A 20,897-nucleotide genomic window follows, 5' to 3' on the forward strand; every position below is an offset into this window, starting at 1 on the left:
CTAGTGTTAAAAATCACTGTCTTATTTTTTAAACAATTACAAAGATGAAGTACATTAAGATGAAAAAAAAAACTGCAGTAAATATAGAAAAGATTAAAAAACATATTTAAAAAGATAAAGAACACTTGGTAAAATATTAAGGAACAAACATTAAAAAAAAACATATTTTAGAGATGATGAGAAAATTAGCAGAGAAAATTAACGTTATTTTATCATAAGGTGCGATAAATCGACGGTTTGTAGCTTGTAAATGTAATACACCTCGATAAAATTTCAATTAAGTACATTATAAATATATATATTTACTAACTATTAAACAGAAGAAAACATAATTAATAATTAAAAAATTTTGATGATAGCAGTAAGGAGAAAAAAAAGAGAAGAAAAATGTAATTAGAGAGAGAAAAAATCATACGTGTTACATAAAAGAAAATGCATAAAAAAAAGAAAGCAAAAAAAATACTATTCAAACAAGATATTGAGGAAAATTATTTAAATGTGGTTTGATACAAATAAAAGAATCATTTAAAATTCAATTAAAGATTTTTAATTTTTTTTTAATTTGACGCTCTAAATGTTCACCGCAATTCCTTTCTTTGCACAACATCTTCCACAACATACTAAGAGGATAGTTTTTCGCAGTTTTCTCGCATTTTTCGCTGAATTTTGCGGGAAAACTGTGATTTTTATAACCAGGGCATGAATTCTCTAAGAGTGAAAAACTCCCGTGATAAACTCCTGAAGGCTTTAGCGCTCTAAAAGAAACGTGAGAACCGGAAAAATATTACGGGAGTTTATCACGGATACATTATTTTTCTTAAAGGATCAAGCTCACGGGAAGTTTTCCTCATTTTTTCTCCGCGAAAATCTTTCAGGAGTTTATCACGAGAGTTTTTCACTCTTAGAGAATACAGCTCCAGGGCATGAATTCTCTAAGAGTGAAAAACTCCCGTGATAAACTCCTGAAGGCTTTAGCGCTTTAAAAGAAACATGAAAACCAGGAAAATCTTACAGGAGCTTATCACGGATGCATAATTTTTCTTAGAGGATCATGCTCACGTGAAGTTTTCCTCACATTTTACTTGCAAAAAGCCTTTGGGAGTTTATCACGAGAGTTTTTCACTCTTAGAGAATACAGCCCCAGGAAGCGTCGATTGGCATAGTTAGTACAAATTTTTCAAAATTCCCGCCAGTAAAACTCCTGAAAATTTCTTAGAAAATTCCGAAAATTTTTAAATTCAGAATTTTCTCGGAAAAATTCAAAATTTCATGTAACTTGTACGAAACTTTCCCATCAAACCACACTGAAGCGTCTACCTTTCCGTTAATCTTAGAAGAACGTTACACCGTTTTTCAAACACATCGTTCAAATGGTGAAAAACACCAACGGCCCTTAAGATTTGACAGCAGTGTCACCGAAGAAAAATGGAGATTCGCCTGATAAAAATTCGTGTGTGAATTTTGTGTGGAAAACCCGTGCAAATAGCCATTTTTCCGTTAAAAAAATAATTCCTATTGCAACATTGTGCGTTCCAGCGTGATTGATTTGCATTAGTTGCCGAGGGGTGTGTGAAAAGTCGCCCGGAAAATTCTTCCGCAGATTGATCAGGAAAAATCAGATAGATTGCCCATTTCCCGGGATTTTCCACATCTGGGGGTGTTTTGAGGTAAAATCAAGTGAAGGGTGGCATTTGGGATGACCGGCGGGGGTGCTTTGCGAAGATTTGGGTGGAAAATTGCATCAAGGGCGGAAGGAGTTTGACAGAAGATTTTTTCCCACCCTCTCCGGATGCCGCTTGTAGTGCCCTCATGTGGCGCTTCGGGGAAACATGCGGGAGGTTTTTCACGGATGTGCTGGAAAAGTTGTTTGAGAGGATAAAACGTTTTTGGGGGTGGGGAGGGGGTTGATAAGTCCCGCGTGTCGTATTTATCCTGCAGGATAATTATAGGTGTTGTAGTCACATTTGAGGATGTTGTTAAAATTGGATACCTACCTGTGTAAATATTTTAATACAATTCTGCGAATTGATCAAAACTGTTTTCGCAGAATTCATTAAATCAGCAATTTAGTTATTTATTTTTATTTTTCATTTTTTATGAGTATACCTTTATTATTTTTAGACAGAATCTGTGATGGGAGTTAATTTCTAATTAAATGTGAAAACTTTTTTAAAAATTCTAATTAAATGACACTCATGAGAGTGCTCAAAATTATACGATAAAATGTACAAAGATAATAAAAAAAAATTAAATAAAATATCTATCTATCTATCTATCTATCTATCTATCTATCTATCTAATGCCCTTTTTAATTAAAATCAAATATAATTCCAAAGAATTGGTGGAGAAAATGATTTTCTTTTAAATAAAATAAATAATATTTAAGGCTTGACTATGTTTTTTTCTCTTATTTCAAAATTTCTTTTTAAGTCCAGATTTAAGTTTCAGATCGAAACAGTATATACACTACCCTCAAAAAGTTTCCGGGCAAGCAAAAATGGTGTATTTTTGAAAGCAAATTTCAAGTGGCTATATCTCTACCTGTCCCAACAATGAATCTCACCATGTCGTTGGTGTTTTGGCTTGCGTGCCTTGTTTGAAACTAAAAGGCTATACCACAAGGGTTACCCATGTTGGGCAGGCTTTAGCTAGAAGCCAGATGAAGAAGGTTCCGGTACTCCCCGGTTGGGAGGTTGATAAGGAGTTAACATTTCCTTAACAGAAAATTTGTTACGAAAGCTTTCACTTAACCTTCTTTAGTAAAAGAGGCAAAGTCCCTCATTGGAACGAGTTTGGATTCTCATTATTTAAACCCTTGAAATCTTTGAAATTTATACTAAAAATTCTAAAATATCTTTTATTATAATTTTTATATTTTAAAATTAATATTTAAATTCTAAATATTACCTTTCTTCCTTTCAAATAACTAAATAATTATTAAAATCTAGTATTAAATCGTTGGTTCTATAAATGATTTACTTAAGTATGTATGTAGGTATATTTAGGTACTCCTTTTATTGTGGCTATCATAAAAATTTAAGCAAACTGGCTAAACTTTCAATCTTTTGGATTAAAGAAAGATTTTTTTAGATTTCCTTTAGTTTTTTTTTTAATAATTCATAGATTCTGATAAAAATTAAGAGTCTCCGATACGATCTATAACAATTTTAAATTCTTTAGACGTTCTAAAGAATCGTTCTTTACACATTTAAAGAATATTCTTTTCTCCTTTCATTGTGGGAAAAGTTCAGGTACATCTAATTAAAAAAAAACCCAAATTTATTAACATGTTACATTATGCTAAAAAGAATGTCAATTCAAACTCCCTCAAATCTATCGCATTCCTTGGCCGACATGCCGACATAAAAGCCATACAATGAACTTGAACAAACCCTCTAAATGTACACACATAATGTATCCATATATCTGATGCAAATCAACGTATATATATCTTCCACCAATTCCCAGGTAGCCGCTAATTTGGGCCTCGAAGGCAGGAGAGAGAAAAAAAGAAGAGAAGAGAGAGGAAAAGTGTGATTGCGTGAAGTGTGTGTTATAATTATCTGTTTGGCGAGAACGTCACAAAGTGGCATTAATTGAATACTAAAAATCTCTAAGGAAAACAAGAGATTTTTTCGTGTGTGCCCTTGAATTGGAAATCATCAATCACGTTTTCAAAAATGGGATGCACTTCGTCGGCGGAGGAGCGAGCAGCTATAGCGAGATCCAAGCAAATTGAGAAGAATCTCAAGGAGGATGGCATCCAGGCGGCCAAGGATATTAAGCTGCTTCTTCTCGGTGAGTTTTGCCAAAAAAAAAACTTTTATGCATGCACCTGTTTTAATGCCATGAAGAGAAAAATTCTCCATTATTATGAAATTTTTTTAAAGGCCAAGATGAAGAAGAAGAAAAAATGATCTTAGAGTCATGAAAATATTCAATTTAGTAACTCAATTTCCAACTTGAGGATGAATAAAGGAATTTATTCGTTCTCATATACGAGCACATATATTGAGAATTATGACAATGTGGGATTTTCTTTGTTATAAAAGTAATAAGAAAATATATATCTCACTCGTGACATCAAAAAAGAAAGCTTATCGAACGTTATGCGTTTTTAGTACCCATCTTTATATGTAGTTTTTTCATTTTTTTAAAGGAGCAATAATTCAAACTTTTTCTTTTAATATTATTAAAATATTCTCATGGAAATTTCTTGGAATAATGTCCAACTGCCACAGCTATTCATACATACAATTTTAATATAGGGTTGTGTTGTAAATTCGTGAGTATTTTATTAAAGTTTTGGATAAACTTTGGGACTTTTGAAAAAATTGAGCTTGAATCTGTTAAAATTCTTTAATTTTCTTTTCTTACAGCCTAAATCTTATTGTAAGATTTTGATTGCTAGTATTTTAAAATTATTCTGCTGTTATTTTATAAAGAAACCGAAGGATTAATAGTTCTAGAAAATTATAGGGGAGGGCGGGGCTAATACAGTCACTTAAGGGTTTGAAAAAAAACTTAAAATATCATATTTCCTAGCTAGATAGAACAAAAAGATCTGAGAAAGAGTTATAGGGCAGTAAATTTACTAAAGAAATTAGCTATACATTTCGCTTTATTTATTAGGGAAATATAATATTCTGAGCCTTTTCTAAACCCTTAAGTGACTTTTTTAACCCCGGTCTCCCCTACAGAAGTATCAATAAAAAAATCTGGAAAATTAATTTTTCTATTAAGTAATAAAAATCTTATATGTAACTAACAAATTGTTAGACAAGAAAAGAAAAGAATTTTGGCAGAATCAACCTCGTAGTGTAAAAGCTGTACAGATTCTTTAAATATTAGTTTTAAGATTTTTGGTATTCTAGGAAAAATCGATGAAAACAGTGAGAAAGGATCTTTCTTTTCAAATTTTTATAAGATTTTTCATAGAATACCAGAAATCTAATAACTAAATAATTGTTTTTAAACCGAATTTTGTTAATTTTCTTCTCTATAAAAATAAAGGAAAGAATTTCTGACACCTCTGAGCGATTAAAACTCTTTAATTAAGACAGAAAATATTGAGCGTCAATTGCTTTAATTCTATTAACGTGATAAGATCGAATAAACGAATTTGGTCAATTTGTTTATTTTCCCTTAAAAAAATTAAAATAAACTTTCAGTTCAACGAACATTTCATCCAACTAATCTTTTACTTTTGGTTAGAGACACTGTAACTTTGTAATAAATCCAGGTAAAAAAATTGATTTAACCCCACTGATGAGATTCACTTGGTTGATAAATCCGGTGAAGCGGAAATTGCACAGAGGAACGTCAACCGGCGATAATTACTACGTGCGCTTATCTATGGGGCAAATTATATTCCTGCAAACGGAAGTTGTGTACACAAAGATTTCCCCTCGATGAGAAATTAATGCATGAATAGGTCGCGCGCGTTCAGAGTTCAATGATTTTCATGAACCCAGGTCGAGATTTTTCCTCCATCTGCGAGCTATTGATTACCTGACGCGATGGTGGTGCATCTCCTGGAAAATTTGAACAGATTTATATCTCTTGCACCTTCAGTGTTGACTTTGAAGCTTCTTCTGGAAATTATTTATGTAAGATGTACGGAGAGCGTTGGGGAACACAATGTACAAAATTTTTAAAGAAAATGATTGAATTGGTTTTTCGCAAGTATTCCCAGCCAGTTAATCACAGTCTCCCCTATTTATGCGCTCAATGGGAGTATCAAGAAATGAAAAATATTTTGGCGTTATGGAAAAACATATAAACATCCTCTTGTGGAAATATTTTAAAACGAAACAAATATAACAATTCTATTTCAAATAAGAATTTATTGTATTTTGAAATTCAATACTCAACTCTTTGATTCAGTTTCCTTTAGCACATTTTCCATTCACTTTTTTTCCAACTTTTTTCAGTCTAGTGAATTCTAATGCATCCATAACAATTTATTTCACAAGTTTATCTCATTTCATCTTCACTCTGCCATAGACACTGTCTTTTGCAGATATATGAGAAAAATCGTCCTGGATGAGGAAAAAAAAAGACAGAGAAAATTAGTATTCAGGCATTAAAAAACAGGAAAAACGAAAAAAAATCTCGCAAATGCATCACTATGAGAGAGATGTGAAAATAGCGACAATACTTAAATATTTAACTTTATTTCCTTTTAAGTACATTCCGTGTGGGTGGATGAGATGCACGGAGGGGGAGGGGAGGGTTGTAAAAAAATGCTGTGAGATATAAAATAAAAACTAAATATAGAAACACACAAGTTGTGTGAATGAGGAAATTTTTCACATCCGCCAAGAATGGTATATGTATGTTTTTTCTCTTCTGTATACCGGAGTTTGTGAGTATTTTTCGGGATTGAGCACCAAGGAGGGGGAAGGGGGAAGGGAAATTAAATTGCAAGGAAATGTGCTGTGTGTGCAGCATGTCTTGCTGCAAACCCCAAAGACTTAACATTCACCAGAGGCAACTCCGAGGGGTCTCTGAATGAAAATTGTTGCGGCAAAAGGGGGAGGAAGAAACTGTGCCAGAGGAGGTTCCTAAACAGGAAAATCTTTCTATATCTTGATGGTTTATTTTTTTGTTCACTTTACTTTTACTCCACATGGCGTATTTCTATACTTTTTCCTGCAAATAAAAATTGCAAATGCACCGAAAAAAATAAATAAAAGTCACCCCGGAAAATAAAAGCGGAAACGGAACTTGAAGACATGATGATTATATATTTTATACTTGTGCAAAATCCAGCAAATTTGCGTCATCAACGCATCCTAACTACGATGCCATAGTAGCATTGCATACATATGAGGGGTGCAATTTATGCAAATGTGGAAATTCAGAAGGCATTTTATTCATTTGATGTTCCTCCTTTGACTAGTTCACTGCAACCGGTTATGATTGCACATAGCAAAATTCTATATGCTGAAAGTTACACTTCCGAAGAAATTAAATTATATATTATGTGTGTGAATGGCTGAAATTATGCTCTGTGGCCGTTTTATGTTTTGTGAAGGGGAAAACTATAGGAATTTAATGCAGTAGATTATTATTCTAGGAAGACTAAAAGAATAAAATAAATACGTTGGAAGTTTTTAAGGCTGTTTTTGGGAATGAAATAAGTCAGTAGCGTAGGAAAGGTTTTAATGTGTTAAACATCTTAAAAATTGAAGCACTTTTAGTTATTTTTGAAGTCAAATATTTTTTTTCATCTTAAAATTAAATTATGAATTAACAAGGGGATTTTTAGACGGTAATACTATATGTACGTCAAAAGTCAGGGAAAAAACGTTTTCACACGTTAGAAAAAAAAACGTCAAAGGTAAAGAATAGAAAATAAATGTCAAGCCTTGGAAAGTAATTTCGTTAAACGTTATAAAGAAACTTCAAACGTAAGACAAGAAACGACATTATGTGCTAGAAAAAAAGCATAATCAAACGTTAGAAATGAAACTTCAAATGTTTGATTAAAATACAGAAAGAAACGTTTTCAAACGATATAAATTCAACATCAAATGATAGTGAAATAAAAGTCAATTCTCAGCGGAGAAATGTCAAACATTTCAAGAGCAAGTTCAAACGTTAAAATTGCCGAAATAAATTCTCAAAAACTTCTAATTTTGTTGCACCAGCCTTTAATATGGTTATGGCCTCATTAAATACGTCTCTATATTTCTAAATTCATTTTTTACGTCCTTTTAAATAAAAAAAAATCCTAAAAATACCATGAATAGATTTCACAGCTACGCCCCTGTCCAAAAAAAATTTTCTTTTAATTGGAAAGGAAAATTATATGCAATGATAAAATTTTAATATTCTTGTAGTTCAGTCCTTACAGGTTTTAGTATCATAAAAAAATAATATCAATAGTAATAACAATAATAATTGTTTATTCACATTCATTCGGATTTACACACATTATACAAAATCTTTAGAAAAAAAAGGAAAATTTTAAATAAAGAGTTACGACACAAAAATGAACCTTAAATTAAATTTCCTAACAATCAGTTACGGTCCACTAAATAAAAAAATGATTCGTAGAAAAATTCAATCATGCAGTATAGCACAAGAACACTCAATGTACGTGCAGTGCATGGCATAAAATATATCATACATGTAGGTATGTACATATATGTGAAATATGTGTATTCTTGGGTGTCTATCAGTGCAAGCAAAGGTGCAGGTTTTCCTTTCATAATAAATCCTTTTTCACGATGATGTCGCTATAATATGGTTATTATTTTCATGGTGCTCCACAGCTGAATTGATGGGGTATTTGATTGAATTAAAGTGCCTGAAATTGAGCTGCATATTTGCTGTGATTTATCATAGTTCACAAGTCATACACCAATAGCTGAATCAATTTATTTGATTATACTTCTTGCATTCCATCAATATTTCCGTGGAAATTCTATCCTATTTGCTGAGGAAATGTTGTGATATTGATTGAAGAATCTCCCATAGAGCGTTTGTGTGTGTGTGTGGAAAGTCATTGACTGCGTGGAAAATTTTCTTGAGGAATCTAAAAATATTAATTTATCACCCTATTGATTGATTTATACCAAAACCTATATAATATCTATTTGGTGTCTTCACACATAATTCTCAATCTGTGATCTTTCTTTCAAGTGATTTGATGGTGGTTAATTTTAGTTTTGTTTTTTGCATCCAAAATTGGAAGATTTTTATTTTTTCAAACTTCTTTTCTCTTTCCGGGATTTTCCTTTAGAAACGGATTATTCTTTGTGAAAAAAATTCTGCAAAAATATTGATTGACAGATAGTGGAGGGCTCAGCGCTTATTTGCGATTTGTTTGAGCTACCTTAATTGAATATTCCCAAGTCTTGCAAGTTTTGCATATTTGATTGCACAAATCATACTTATGCTGCATGAATGTTGAATTGCGATTCAGCGTATGGCGGGGGGTGGGTGGTAGGCAAGCAAGGGGTAGATTGGGGTATGAGAGAAAGAGAGGGTTAAAAAAAAATCAGGGAGGGGCTTGAGAGCCTTGTGAATGGAAGAACGTCGCGACGTTTATCCATTGTGAAATCAATCAATATAATGCAGGAGGTATAAAAGTCATGAGAAAGCAGCAGCGAGGGAGCACAGAGGAATGGATTTTACCTCAAGGGGGTACTTTAGCAGAAGCTCAATTGTTTCTTAAAGATTTCATTAGTAGGAGCTTTCATCAGCCGCCGTGTTTATCACTTTGGATTTTCAAGTGGTTGGTGCAATTTACATCGTAAATCCATTTCATTGCTGCAATTATGCTTGAAGTGGGTGAATGATGTTGAATTTCTTTTTTTAGTTGGATACACTTTCTTGGTTTATTCAATTACCAGACGAGCTACAGTTCTTATTTAAACTTCATCCCTCTCTATCATCATAACCTTTAGCTTTCATAGCTTTCGAGATTCTTCCACTAAATAAATTAATTCTTTTACAACTAGAGCCGCATGTTGTTGTAATGAAATGAAATGAGAAGTTTCAGATAAAAAATAGAGCTAAAATTGCCCTAGTTTGTGGGGCGATTTGAGTGATAGTGGGAGGGAGAATCTCCCCCCGAAAAAAAAGTCATTCATTTAAGATTCAATCAATTGTGTTGGTTTATTGAAAAAAAAAACCCACAAAACACTATGCCTAAATACTCCCCCTCGCGCCCTCAAATGGGTCAATTGAGTAATGAGATCATTCTCCAATTATGCAATCATACGTCACTGATACTGCCGCTGAGGTGTGCCGGTGAGATTTTATTCCAATTTATTTGGTGAAGCGAGATGGTCCCTTAGCGACTGTTTTTGGCGCGACTATTTTTAAATTGAATCCCACATGGAAAATGAATGAATTGTATTTTCGGGGGTGTCCCCATAAATCGTTATGGGGACAGCATACAAGCACCGCGATGCTATTGTCTCACTCATCCTAACCCTGGCGCCTCTGGGGTTTCCTTCCGCCACCCTCGTGCACCCCACATATACTCGTGCAGACAATATTTAGAGTGCGCCAAAGGGAGGATGGAAGGGGCCATAAGGGGGTGGATGGCGGTGGGTTTTTTTTTACGAAAAAGTGCCAGGAGGAAAAAGCGAATGAGTGATTGTGTTGGCCGAAAAGCGAGGACTCTACTATTTAAATATTTATTTAATAAACTGCGCGACTCAACCATATATTCATAGCATTTCATGAGCTTAAAGGCAAATGTATATGAGGCACAATGTGCTTTGACTCCCACACCAAACAAACTGTCCAGAACTCTCGGTTTTTTTTTGTGTGTCTGTGTCTCCTGTCCGCACACCCTCAATATATACAACAAGCCACATCATCGATGGCCGGAGAATTACCGGAAAGTGTTGGGGCTACCGGACCCCGGACAAATTTCACTGGTGCTACATCACACGCGGCAAAATTGAATGTTTGCGGCTCCGGCTGCGGCATGAACGCTTGTGTGGCGACACATGGCTAAAAGGACTCCCAAAAAGGACAAAACATTGATGATTTGCTGTTGCTCGTCATTGGCTCCAACGCCTGGCTAATTTCAATGCTGTTTTTATGCTTCTACAAGAAGAAATAAACAGTAAAAGAACACAATTTTTTGTTACTTTTAGTTCTCTGAAGGTTTTCTAACGTTTTTATGTGAAAATTCCTGATAGAGAATTTATGAGAAAAATTTTAATTAAAAAAAATGTGTTAATAAATTTTTTAAATTCATTTCACTGCACTTTATAGCTCTTACAATTAAAAAAAAATTATTTTTCGTCTGCATCACGCCCGTATTTTAAGCATAAAATGAAAGCATATAAATAATATAACAGCACAATACAATCAAAATGAATTGAGGAAAAAATCACAATACTTTTCCAAGAAATTAAAAAATGCTCCAGGGAAAGTTTTTGTTAATCCTTCCAAAAAAAAAAAGAATTCATTGTGAGTGCAAAAATTAATTTTTTCACTGAGAATAGTCTGTGACAAAAAGAGCCGAAATTTCCCTATGGGTGGTGTGCAAGCGGAAGGAAGTTGCATTGCATTGAATTTCCAAAAATTTCAACAAAAAAACTCGTGAATGATTCTTCATTAAAATTTCATGTGATTTCCGCATACACCCCCCGATAGAGCGGAAAATACTGTAAAATGCATTTTGGCAGAATTTTCGTAATTACTTTTAAATATTTGAGGGATGTTCTGCAGAATGGCATTGCTCAATAATTCTATGTGGATCCCTCAATTTCCCAATTACTTTAAATCGATCTTAGCAGAAATGATTTTCACATTATAATTGACATCTACAGCAGGGCGGGGGGTTGATTAATAAATTGTTTGTCGTTTGGGGGTATATACAGAATACATTCAACCCTGACGTGATACCCGTTAATCACTTAACTGACCTCCAAAATTTGTGACTCTATATGGTTAAAGATTGAGAATATATAGCAGAGGGTATAACTTCCAATGGCATTCCCGTGTGTCTCTCAGGGTGGTGAAAATTCAAGGAGCTTTCTGTGCGATGAAGCTTAACTGTGTATACATAGCGGAGTTTCTCTCTTTCATACCTACCAGCATACATATAGAGTTTTTGGTGACTCACGGGAGAGGGTGGAAAATTTGTATTTTCTTATATTCACCTCAGAATCAAAAAAAAATGTCCGTTAGATGCACATTGTGTGGGAAATGTAGAAGAGGATTTTTCTCGCAATTCGCACTTATGGTTTTCTCACTCAATCTGTGTGAGGGTGTGTTTGTTGGGTCATGCGCATCGTGGTGCTAAAACGACGCCTGTATTGGATTTTCCAATATACTGGGTTGGTTTTTCCATAAATTCGCCACTGTATTCACCGCGAGTGAGATGGCAGTGTAATTTCCATCGCAGCTAAGTGGCACTGTTGAGGGTGTCTGAAGAAGATAGCAGGAAGTATGTGTACATAGTACCATACTACCACACACGTAGTATCTCATTTTAGCCCGGTTGAGTGTTTCCGTGAAAATTCTCCTCATCAAAGAAGTGGGTAAAGTGACGGAGAGTGAAAAGCTTTTTGGGCGGCTCCAGAAGTTGGAGATAGAAAATTTCACCTGGTGTTAACTTTTACCGTGTCCCTGGTCACGCTATTAACACCCCTAAAGTTCTTTTCAATTTTCCCCCCAAAGAGTTCTGAAGGGAAAAATCGAATAATTCTCCTTTAGTGACTGTACCAAATGGGCGTGAAGAAGAATCCTGGAAGTGTCAGGATTTAGAATTTTTCTTCATGAAAAATCTGTGGAGCTGCTGGTGAAAAACTCTCTGAGAAAACCGTTAGATAAATAAAATAAATTTTGTGAAAATTGCTGTGAAGAAAAGTGTGGAAATTGTATGGAAATAATTGCAATTTCTCCCAAATGAAAAACGAATCCTCATCCATAGAGTCATGGAAAATCCTGCGAAAGGCGCGGTTGTCGTCATGATGGTGTGACTCAACCACTGTGGCAAGTTTAACGCAACTCTGTGCACAAATACACGCAAGTTTGTTGGAAAATTCATTGGAAAAGTGGTTTGGAAAAGTCATATATGTGTGTATAAATAAGTACCACACACTGGAATTGGATAGAACCTCATCCACAAATAAATTTTCCCAAATAGAAAGAAGGGGTGTGAGGAAAAGTTTGTGCGAATGTTGGTGTGAATTTGTGGAAAACGTCGTATCACACTGTGTATGTGTGTGTGTGGTGGAAAGGAAAAGAGGAAAATGGCGGAAAGTCCAGTGAAAATTTCACGTTCACACGTAAATTTCATTTGATTTGTGACTAAAGGACAAGGGTAGAAAATGTGTAAATTGAAAGGTTGCTAAATGTGGGTGTTTTGCAAAAGAATTTCGCTGGATTAAAGTGCATTGAATTGAAGATTTACGCGACGTGTGGTTGGTGAAAAGTTGTGCCCGAGGGAACAAGAAGAAAAAAAAGGCTAAAAGAAGTGGAAGAAAAAAAAAACGAATGATAAAACGAGGTGGAAAATTCACGTAAATTTTCTAAGGGTGTGTGTACGAGAAAAGTGGATTAAAAAGCATTTTTTTCGGGCTAAAGGAAAAGGTAAAAAAGAAAGAACAAAGTGTTGTCCAGGATAGTTGAGCAAAAGAAGGAAATGTGAATATCTCTGGGGGATGTGGTACTATCACAGGGATAAATTGAGTGGATCTCCTATTGATTCAATCTTTCCCTCTTCCTCCCTAAAGAATATATTTTATAATGATAAATTCTTTCAATCTCTTAACACCAAGAATTTGAGTGGAGTCAAGCAATTAAGTTCGATCCAATTGAGGATAATTTGTTGCAGCAACAGGAAAAGTTTTTAGGGGATGATTTCCCGTGGATTTGTTCCCTTCTGGATTCATTTCTTACATCCCCAATGTAATTTTACATCAACTCAGGGCTAAAATAACCAACAATCCATCCCAAATTGCCCATATTTTCTGCAAAACTCCAATATATATTTGTTCATCGTGTTTCCCTCAATTTCAATATTCTCAACCCTGAGGCTTTTCCACCTTCCTGGAATTTCTACTATATACCGCAAATAAACCCTCTCTCCTGTGAAATTTCCCATTGTCCCCAAAATCTATTCCCATTTTGGGTTAAGAGTATCATCCTCCCGGTTTTGCAGAAGGAAAAAAGCCCGTGGAAAACGCATTTTCCACTCTTAACCATATTGCCAGTAATGCTATCGATTTTTCCCCGTGAATATTGTCAAGAGTGAGAAAGAGAAAATGATAAAGTTTTCCATGACTTTTTTTTATCCCTTCACACCATTTTCCATTGCTCTCCTCTCTCATGGCAATTTTTCCATCCCATCAAATTGCGTGTGCAATTCACAATCTTCTGCGGTTGTGTCTCTTCCAAATCATCTTATTACAATGTTTAGCTGGCACCCACAAATTCACTCAACATTTCTGTCCCGGGCGTGTGTGAATGAAGGATCCCACACGAAAAGCTCTCATTTTTTTTTTGTTACTTAATGAAAACTTATGAGCTTTTCTTTGGTCGTATGAGGCGAGAGAAAAGTCAGTGTGGTTCATGGCCCAGTGTTGGGGTACTACATACAGAAGACGAAGGGAAAAGAGAAGAAAAAAAACCAAAGTTCTGTGTGTGTTTTGAAGGGCGAAAATCTTGATTTTCCACACATTCACCTCCGTTTCCTCGTAAAGCATCGCTCTACGATGATGGCAAAGTGGGTGTACGTGTGCGAGAGAGCAGAGTAGATTTTTGGGGGTGGCATCGGGGTGGAAATGGCGCTCTCATTGGGGTGTTTGTAAGGGGGTGGGTGAAGTAAACTCCAAGTATAGTGAAAACGCGAATGGAGAGAACAGGACATTCAACAGGGCGCTGGCTGGTTAAATATAATTTTCCGGGAAAAGATATTGTTTTTGTGTTTTTCTTTCTCATGCCTTTTTACCGCATCTTAAAGACTTTTTCTTGGGTGGTGTATATTTTCATTTAGGGCCAACACTGTATGGGGTCACTGACAGTTTTTTGGGGGGCGGGGGGGGGGGTTTCCTTTGAACTTTCATGTATTAAGTTTTATATCAATTTCAAAACTAATTTTGGCCACATAGTTTGAAAGGACATTTATGGGGTCAAAGCACAAGGTTAATGGCTTTTATGCTGCTTTACTATTTTATGTGTTTATGTGGTTAAATTTGATCACTATTGAGGTAGGATTTACTGAAATTAAAACTAAAGTTCTCAATTTATTTAATTTTATCTCCAACTAGTTAAGCTTGGGAAGTTGTTTTGCTATTTCTTCTTTATCTCAAAGTTGCATTTTGCAAAAGATTTAAATAAATTGCATTATTTCAACGATTTTTTTACTAGGTCAGCTTTTCTTCAACGCCAACATATAGTCACAAAGATTAAAATGTACTGGTAAGCTGACCAAGCTTACGGGAGCTGTGTTTCTTTCAGTGTACCAATTTTGTGAGAGCAAACTAGAACGCGAATTAATTTAAATACGCGCAAAGTCGGGAAAAGTTGAAAAGTCATACCCTAAGAAATCTTTAGAAGGCCATATCTCGAGAACGGATCCATAGATTTTCATAAATTTTTTTTTGTTTGAAAGGTCTTGAAGTCAGCTATAACATATCGAAAAATGAAAAAAATTTATGTCGCCATTTTCGAAAAATTCGAGTTCGAAATTTTCGAAAACTTTGTTTTCGATTTTAGCGCCTCTTGCGGTCATTTCTCGAAGTTGCAATGTTCTAGACATTTGTAGGGTTTCACGAAACCTTTCATTTGCGCTTTAGTTGATCAAGATCGGACTTGTAGAACCCGAGATATGACATGCCAACTTTGGAAGGCTATATCTCGAGAACGGATCCATAGATTTTCTTCATTTTTGGCATGAAGCTAGATAATATGGTCAGCTACAACATATCAAAAAATGAAAAAAATTTATGTCGGCGTTTTCGAGATATTCATCGAAAACTTATCGAAAATTTTGTTTTCGATTTTTGGTCCCCTAGCGGTCACTTTTGAAACTTCGGATGTTCTAGAGAGTTGTAGGGTTTGTTGAGATCTTTCATTTGACCCCGGGTTGATCAAAATCGGTCAAGCCGTTTTCGAGTTATGGTCGATTTTCGATGAAAAATTGTGGCGGCCATATTGACTAAACGGCTTGACCGATTTTCGAAAATGAGGTATCGTTGGAAAGGTCTTGATGGCCCCTACAACATATCAAAATTTCAGACCTCTAGCTATAATAGCGGCTGAGATATAGCGAAAACAAAATTTTGAGGTTATTCAAAATGGCGGACGGGGGGGTGGGGGGTAAAATTTGACGTCATAATCGGACGTCTTCCAGTCGACTTTTAAACTTTGCCGTTTACCGCAAGTCTCTATCTTTTACCGTTCTCTTGCAATTTATGGTTGAACTACGGCGGACGGCCGGACGGACGGCCGGACGGACGGCCGGACGGCCGGAAAAAAAAATTTTTGGCGCATACGTTTTTTGGAATGTGGGGACCCTAATTCGTGCTCATCCCAAGTTTGAGCCCGATCTGACGACTTTCGATTTTGCTCGGTACACAAAAGCTGTGTCTGAAAGAAACACAGCTAAAATATATTTCTCAACCATTTGGTTTGAATTTTCTGAAAAAAAAAAAAATTCCGCAGATAAACCAACTGATAAACATAAAATGCACTTCCTGGTTATAAAAGCAGATTTATAAAATAATCTGGGTGCGAAAATAAACACATAGTTGAGGGAATCTCTGTGAAATTGCTGCCTATATGCCTACATATCAACTCTTATCGAATGAATAACCCCCCAAAAAGTGAAAATCTGTTACAACACCACGCCACAAGGTTCTCGTGATATGTTACCGAAAGAGTGATAATGCACGATGGAAATTAACAATCTTTATCAATCTATTGGGCTGTTTGTTTCTGATACATACATATATATTTTCCTAACGGCGAGTCAATTTGATATGTGGCCGAAATCTGTGGTGTTATCGGAGGATGCAAACATGAAAATATATCAGCGAAATTTAAGGGGGAAATTGCCTGATTAAATGTAATTACAACTCATACAAAGGGTTATCGGGACTATATTATACTATTTTTAAAAATAATTTGGCTGGAAAATTGAAGAATAAAAATTAAAATACTGAAAGGAGAATAATCTATTCAACTGAAGAATAATTTCCTGCGAGATCATGACCACTTGAAAGCATTTTGAAGGCATTAAGGGCGAGAAAACTCATAGAGAGAACCATTGCATAAAGACCTTTTCGTGAAAATTCGCATCTCACACAGAAGGGAATTTTTAGAGGAGGCAAAAAAAGATATGAATGAGAAAATTTCGGGTCTTTTTTATCACCGGTTCGAGAGGCGAATTATGTAATAACAATAATAAGGCAAAAATGTAGCGCTGAATGTTTGAGGAGACGCTAACCTCACACACATATTCCGTGATAAGCATTTATAATGTCTATTGCATGCAGCATAAGGTGCTTATTGCTCATTTATTTCACTCTAACTATGTGAGCTCTGTGTTCTTTATGTGTATACCCCACCCAAGCCATTCAAGTTTTACCAAAATAATGTTTTTCAAACTTTAAGAACTTTCTTTAATATTTTTTTTGATGTTTTTCTAAAACAAAATATGAAAAGAATATTATAAAGATTTATTCATTATTCCTTTCAATCTTAAATATTTTTTAACATTTCAAAGATCTCTTAGCTTTAGCCTCAAACTTTAACCTTAATTTTCTTTGGAGAAATAAAACGTTTTTCCAAACTTGCTTTTAACTAAATTGAAGCTATTAAAACTATCTAAGCATAGATGTATTATAGAATTTATCACGACAGAATAAAGAAAAATATTCTGTGACGATTTTAAATTCTAATTAACCACGATGTCCAGGAAGATCCTCACAGGGTTAAAGAGACTATGAGTCCTTAAAATCTTTCAAATAATATAAAAATTAATTAATATTTAATCCTCCATACAAAACCATATTTTCCCAAATCATTTTTCAATATTTTAGTAAAATTTTATTAATTAATTAGACAAATAAATCAGTTTTATTTGAATATCAATTTATTGCACATACAATGTAAATAGCAAAATATAGATTTTTAGTAGAATTATGCAATCAGTGACGCATTCTGTTGAAAGAACTCAGTATTCAGTTAATTTAAATAAAAATAGCAGAATAATTAATGTCATTTGGAAATGAATATTCCTTTTTTTTTAATTTTTAATAAATAAATTGTTAATTTTTTTTTTCAACAATCGGGTGAAATAAATAATTAATTTCTTAAATGAAACATATCGAAATATGATAAATGTTTTATAAATAAATTTTTTAATAAGTTCAATGTTAGTTGGATCACGCAAAAAATAAAATCAAGTTCAAGGGTGTTATTTTTTTATGTGAGGAAATTAGCTCTTTTGCTCAATTTGGGAATTTGCGATAGGAATGAGTATGATGTGCGAAAATCGGAAAATGGATGAAGGAGGAACGATAAGGAGGGGGGAGGGGGTTTCAATATGAAGTGCTAGTGAAATAATCCACAGTGTGTCGTCATTTTTTTCTTCACAGAGGCCACAGTGCGGTTTTGGAAAGTATAGAAAAATGTGTGTTTTGTATATATAACGTAAGATAATCGCTGTGTGAAGGATTTTCAGTTCCGTGATACACAATTATTGTTATTACTATGTGTTACGTGCGTATATATTTAGATTAAAGAGAAAAAGACAAGACTGAGACATAGAGTATGTTTAGGTCTGTTGGCTTAAGATTAAATGGTGGTGGGGTGAACAGTTCTACTTGGTTTTACATTCTTTTTTTTTGTATTGGTGTGCAGCAAAAAAATATTTATTGAAATTTAATAATCAATTAAAAACAGTTTATTATTTAAAAGAATTACAGCTTTAAAGACGCTTTAAAAATCATAATTTTCAACTTCCAAAAAAAACTCTCAAATGTACTAAAAGCTCTCAACTATATATAGCTAAAAGCTCATGCGAATTTTCTTAAGTAGCGACTATAAAAAAAAATCAGCAATAAAATTAAAAATCTTGTCGGATATTCCCTCCATAAAACAGAGATTTTTATTGGGTTATTCACAATAAAATAATTTCTTTAATGACATGTAAGATAAGACATGGATTAATTGCTAATCTTGCCGTATAAAACAAATGACACGAATCGTGTAAGTTTTAATCTAGCATTAAAATCCAAGATGGGCTTATATGAGATTATGTTCTTGGAAATCTAAGAATTATTTCTCTTTCCATCTCTCGCATAATATGAGGCAAAATTCTAAATAGAACATTCTCAATGAAAATTTTCTATTAAAGAATTTTTTTCCTCTTAAGATCAATTTGCTAAATTGGTCTGAATCTAAATAGAAAATGAATTCTTTCTCTTATCAACTTTTCTAGAACTTCTGCGTGACTAACATTGTCCCTCACTCCTTTAGTTTATTTTTCATATAAATAAGCTTAATTAATGTAACTTATCAAGTGACTATTTTTTCAAGTAATGTACTCTGTGGGAGAAAAGTATATCAAACATTGTTAATGCAACTCAGACACAGCAATTTCCCAAGATTTTCCTCGGGGTTTTCCCTCTGTCTTCATCATGGGTGGAGAAGAATTTTCATCGTGCTATGTGTGCCATTTTCGCCCCAGTGTCTCTGTGAGTGACGATTTGGAGTTGGTCGCGCGTTTTTTTTTTCTTGCTACCCATTCCACCTATATCTCATGGGTTCATCATCATCTTTGTGCGGTTTGTCTCCTCAAAAGCTGACTTATACATTGCTAGGTTCTCTGGGTGGGTGTATCTCTCATCTTATATATCTCCTCAAGTATAAATCGTCGTTACGTCTCACTCTCCATGGACTCATATTGCGTCATTATGCGTCAAAGTACATAAACGTCATCGTATTTTCTTTTCCACTGGGGCTGAAGATTTCCATCTTGCACGACCGGGGGAAGGGGGATGTGGATAAGGGAGAGAATTAGAAGTTGAGTCAGAGTGAAAGTGAACGGTGTGCTTGTTTTTTTTGAGCAGGGCGGATTGTTTTCCTGCTCAAACACCCCCCTCGTGAAGGGAGCAGGGGTGAAACTATATTTGTCCCGTGAGAATGATCTTGACTCTTCTTAATTTTATTGTTTAACACACAATAAATTCTTGTAAATTTTCCCGACATCCCCATTCCCCGTCGTGTTGCAAGGGAAATATCTCAAAATCATCCACTTGTGTGTATGCTCTCAAATTATCTCACTCAACATTCTTTGGGCGGGTGTCTCGAGACAATTTTCACACCAAAAAGGGGAGATTCGACAAAAGAATTCTCTCCTCTATGTCTTGTATCGCGTCGTATATGAGAGTGGAAGACCCCCAGAGAAATTCACTGTGAAAACATTCACCATGTGTTTATTCAACAGATTTGCTCAAGTGTTCAAGTGAGAAATTATTGTATAAGAAGGAGGGCACTCTTGGAAGAAATTGTGCGGTTTAGTGGTTAGATTGAAGTGCGCCAGGAGACATAGAAATTTGAACGAAGAAAAGGAATAAAAAAACGAAGAGAAAAATTCTCTTCAGTTTTTCATTTGAGCCCGGAGAAAATCGTTGCACTGGGTTTTTATAATTTATTTTTTCTACACTATCACGGACTTTCGGCCAAATTAATTTTGGCCGAAAACCCAACAAATTCGCCAAGACGTTCTGTATCGAGGCAATTCGAACGATGGGGTGTGCACAATCAGCTGAAGAGCGCGCAGCAGCCGCGCGAAGTCGGTTAATTGAACGCAACCTCAAGGAAGATGGAATTCAAGCGGCTAAAGATATCAAACTCCTACTACTCGGTGAGTTTTGTGTATTAATATGTATATGGATTTTCTCTCCCCTTCGCATATGGGTGTGATACTTTGCATTTTTTTTTCTTTTTGCCTGGGAGGCACAGTCGAACTGATAAAGTATGCCTGATAAGGTAGAGCAGCGATATGAGTTCAAATTTAGCGCTGAAGCGTGAGTTGGGGGATAAAAATGAAACTACAGAGTCATTTGGCGTACACTGAGAGAGATGTTTTAATGAAAATTATTTGGTTAAGAGCACGAAAAATTTGGTTTTGTTTTAGTGAGGGAAATTCCTTTCCGTTCTGCGCCTGAGGAAGGTTTGCAGAATCATCGAAAAGCTCTTTAGGGAGAAAGTTGAAGCCTATTGTCGCTCTCAGCGACGTTTTCATTTATTTAACTCTCAAAGAAAATTCTCTCTATCTTACTACAAATTTTTCTTTAAGAATTATTTAAAAATGAAAATTAGTATAAGAATAGTCTGCAAAGAAATAAAATTCACAGACATTTCTTCAAGCTCATAAGATAAAAGCAATGAAACTTTTTGAA

General features: G+C 34.8%; 3 protein-coding genes across 5 annotated transcripts in view; 2 read left to right on the plus strand and 1 right to left on the minus strand.

Moving 5' to 3' along the window:
- The window catches only part of LOC129787983 (protein Peter pan), a 1,185,971-nt gene that overhangs the window by 425,588 nt on the left and 739,486 nt on the right, over positions 1-20,897 (plus strand). The gene's annotated exons all lie outside the window — the stretch shown is intronic.
- LOC129787980 (L-dopachrome tautomerase yellow-f2-like) overlaps positions 1-20,897 on the minus strand; it is a 1,067,766-nt gene that overhangs the window by 425,588 nt on the left and 621,281 nt on the right. The window lies entirely within an intron of this gene.
- LOC129788002 (G protein alpha o subunit) overlaps positions 1,396-20,897 on the plus strand; it is a 64,741-nt gene continuing 45,239 nt past the window's right edge. The window contains exons 1-2 of one of the 3 annotated variants that reach the window (XM_055823951.1): positions 1,396-1,667; positions 3,469-3,798. In XM_055823951.1, the coding sequence (XP_055679926.1) occupies positions 3,681-3,798 (118 nt within the window). In that variant the 5' untranslated portion in view covers positions 1,396-1,667; positions 3,469-3,680. Of the gene's footprint in view, positions 1,668-3,468; positions 3,799-6,257; positions 13,075-19,939; positions 20,360-20,897 lie in introns of those variants that run through there. The other 2 variants (XM_055823952.1, XM_055823950.1) reach the window with 2 other exon arrangements.

The sequence above is a fragment of the Lutzomyia longipalpis genome, chromosome 1 (genome assembly GCF_024334085.1).
Source record: "Lutzomyia longipalpis isolate SR_M1_2022 chromosome 1, ASM2433408v1".
Taxonomy (NCBI): domain Eukaryota; kingdom Metazoa; phylum Arthropoda; class Insecta; order Diptera; family Psychodidae; genus Lutzomyia; species Lutzomyia longipalpis.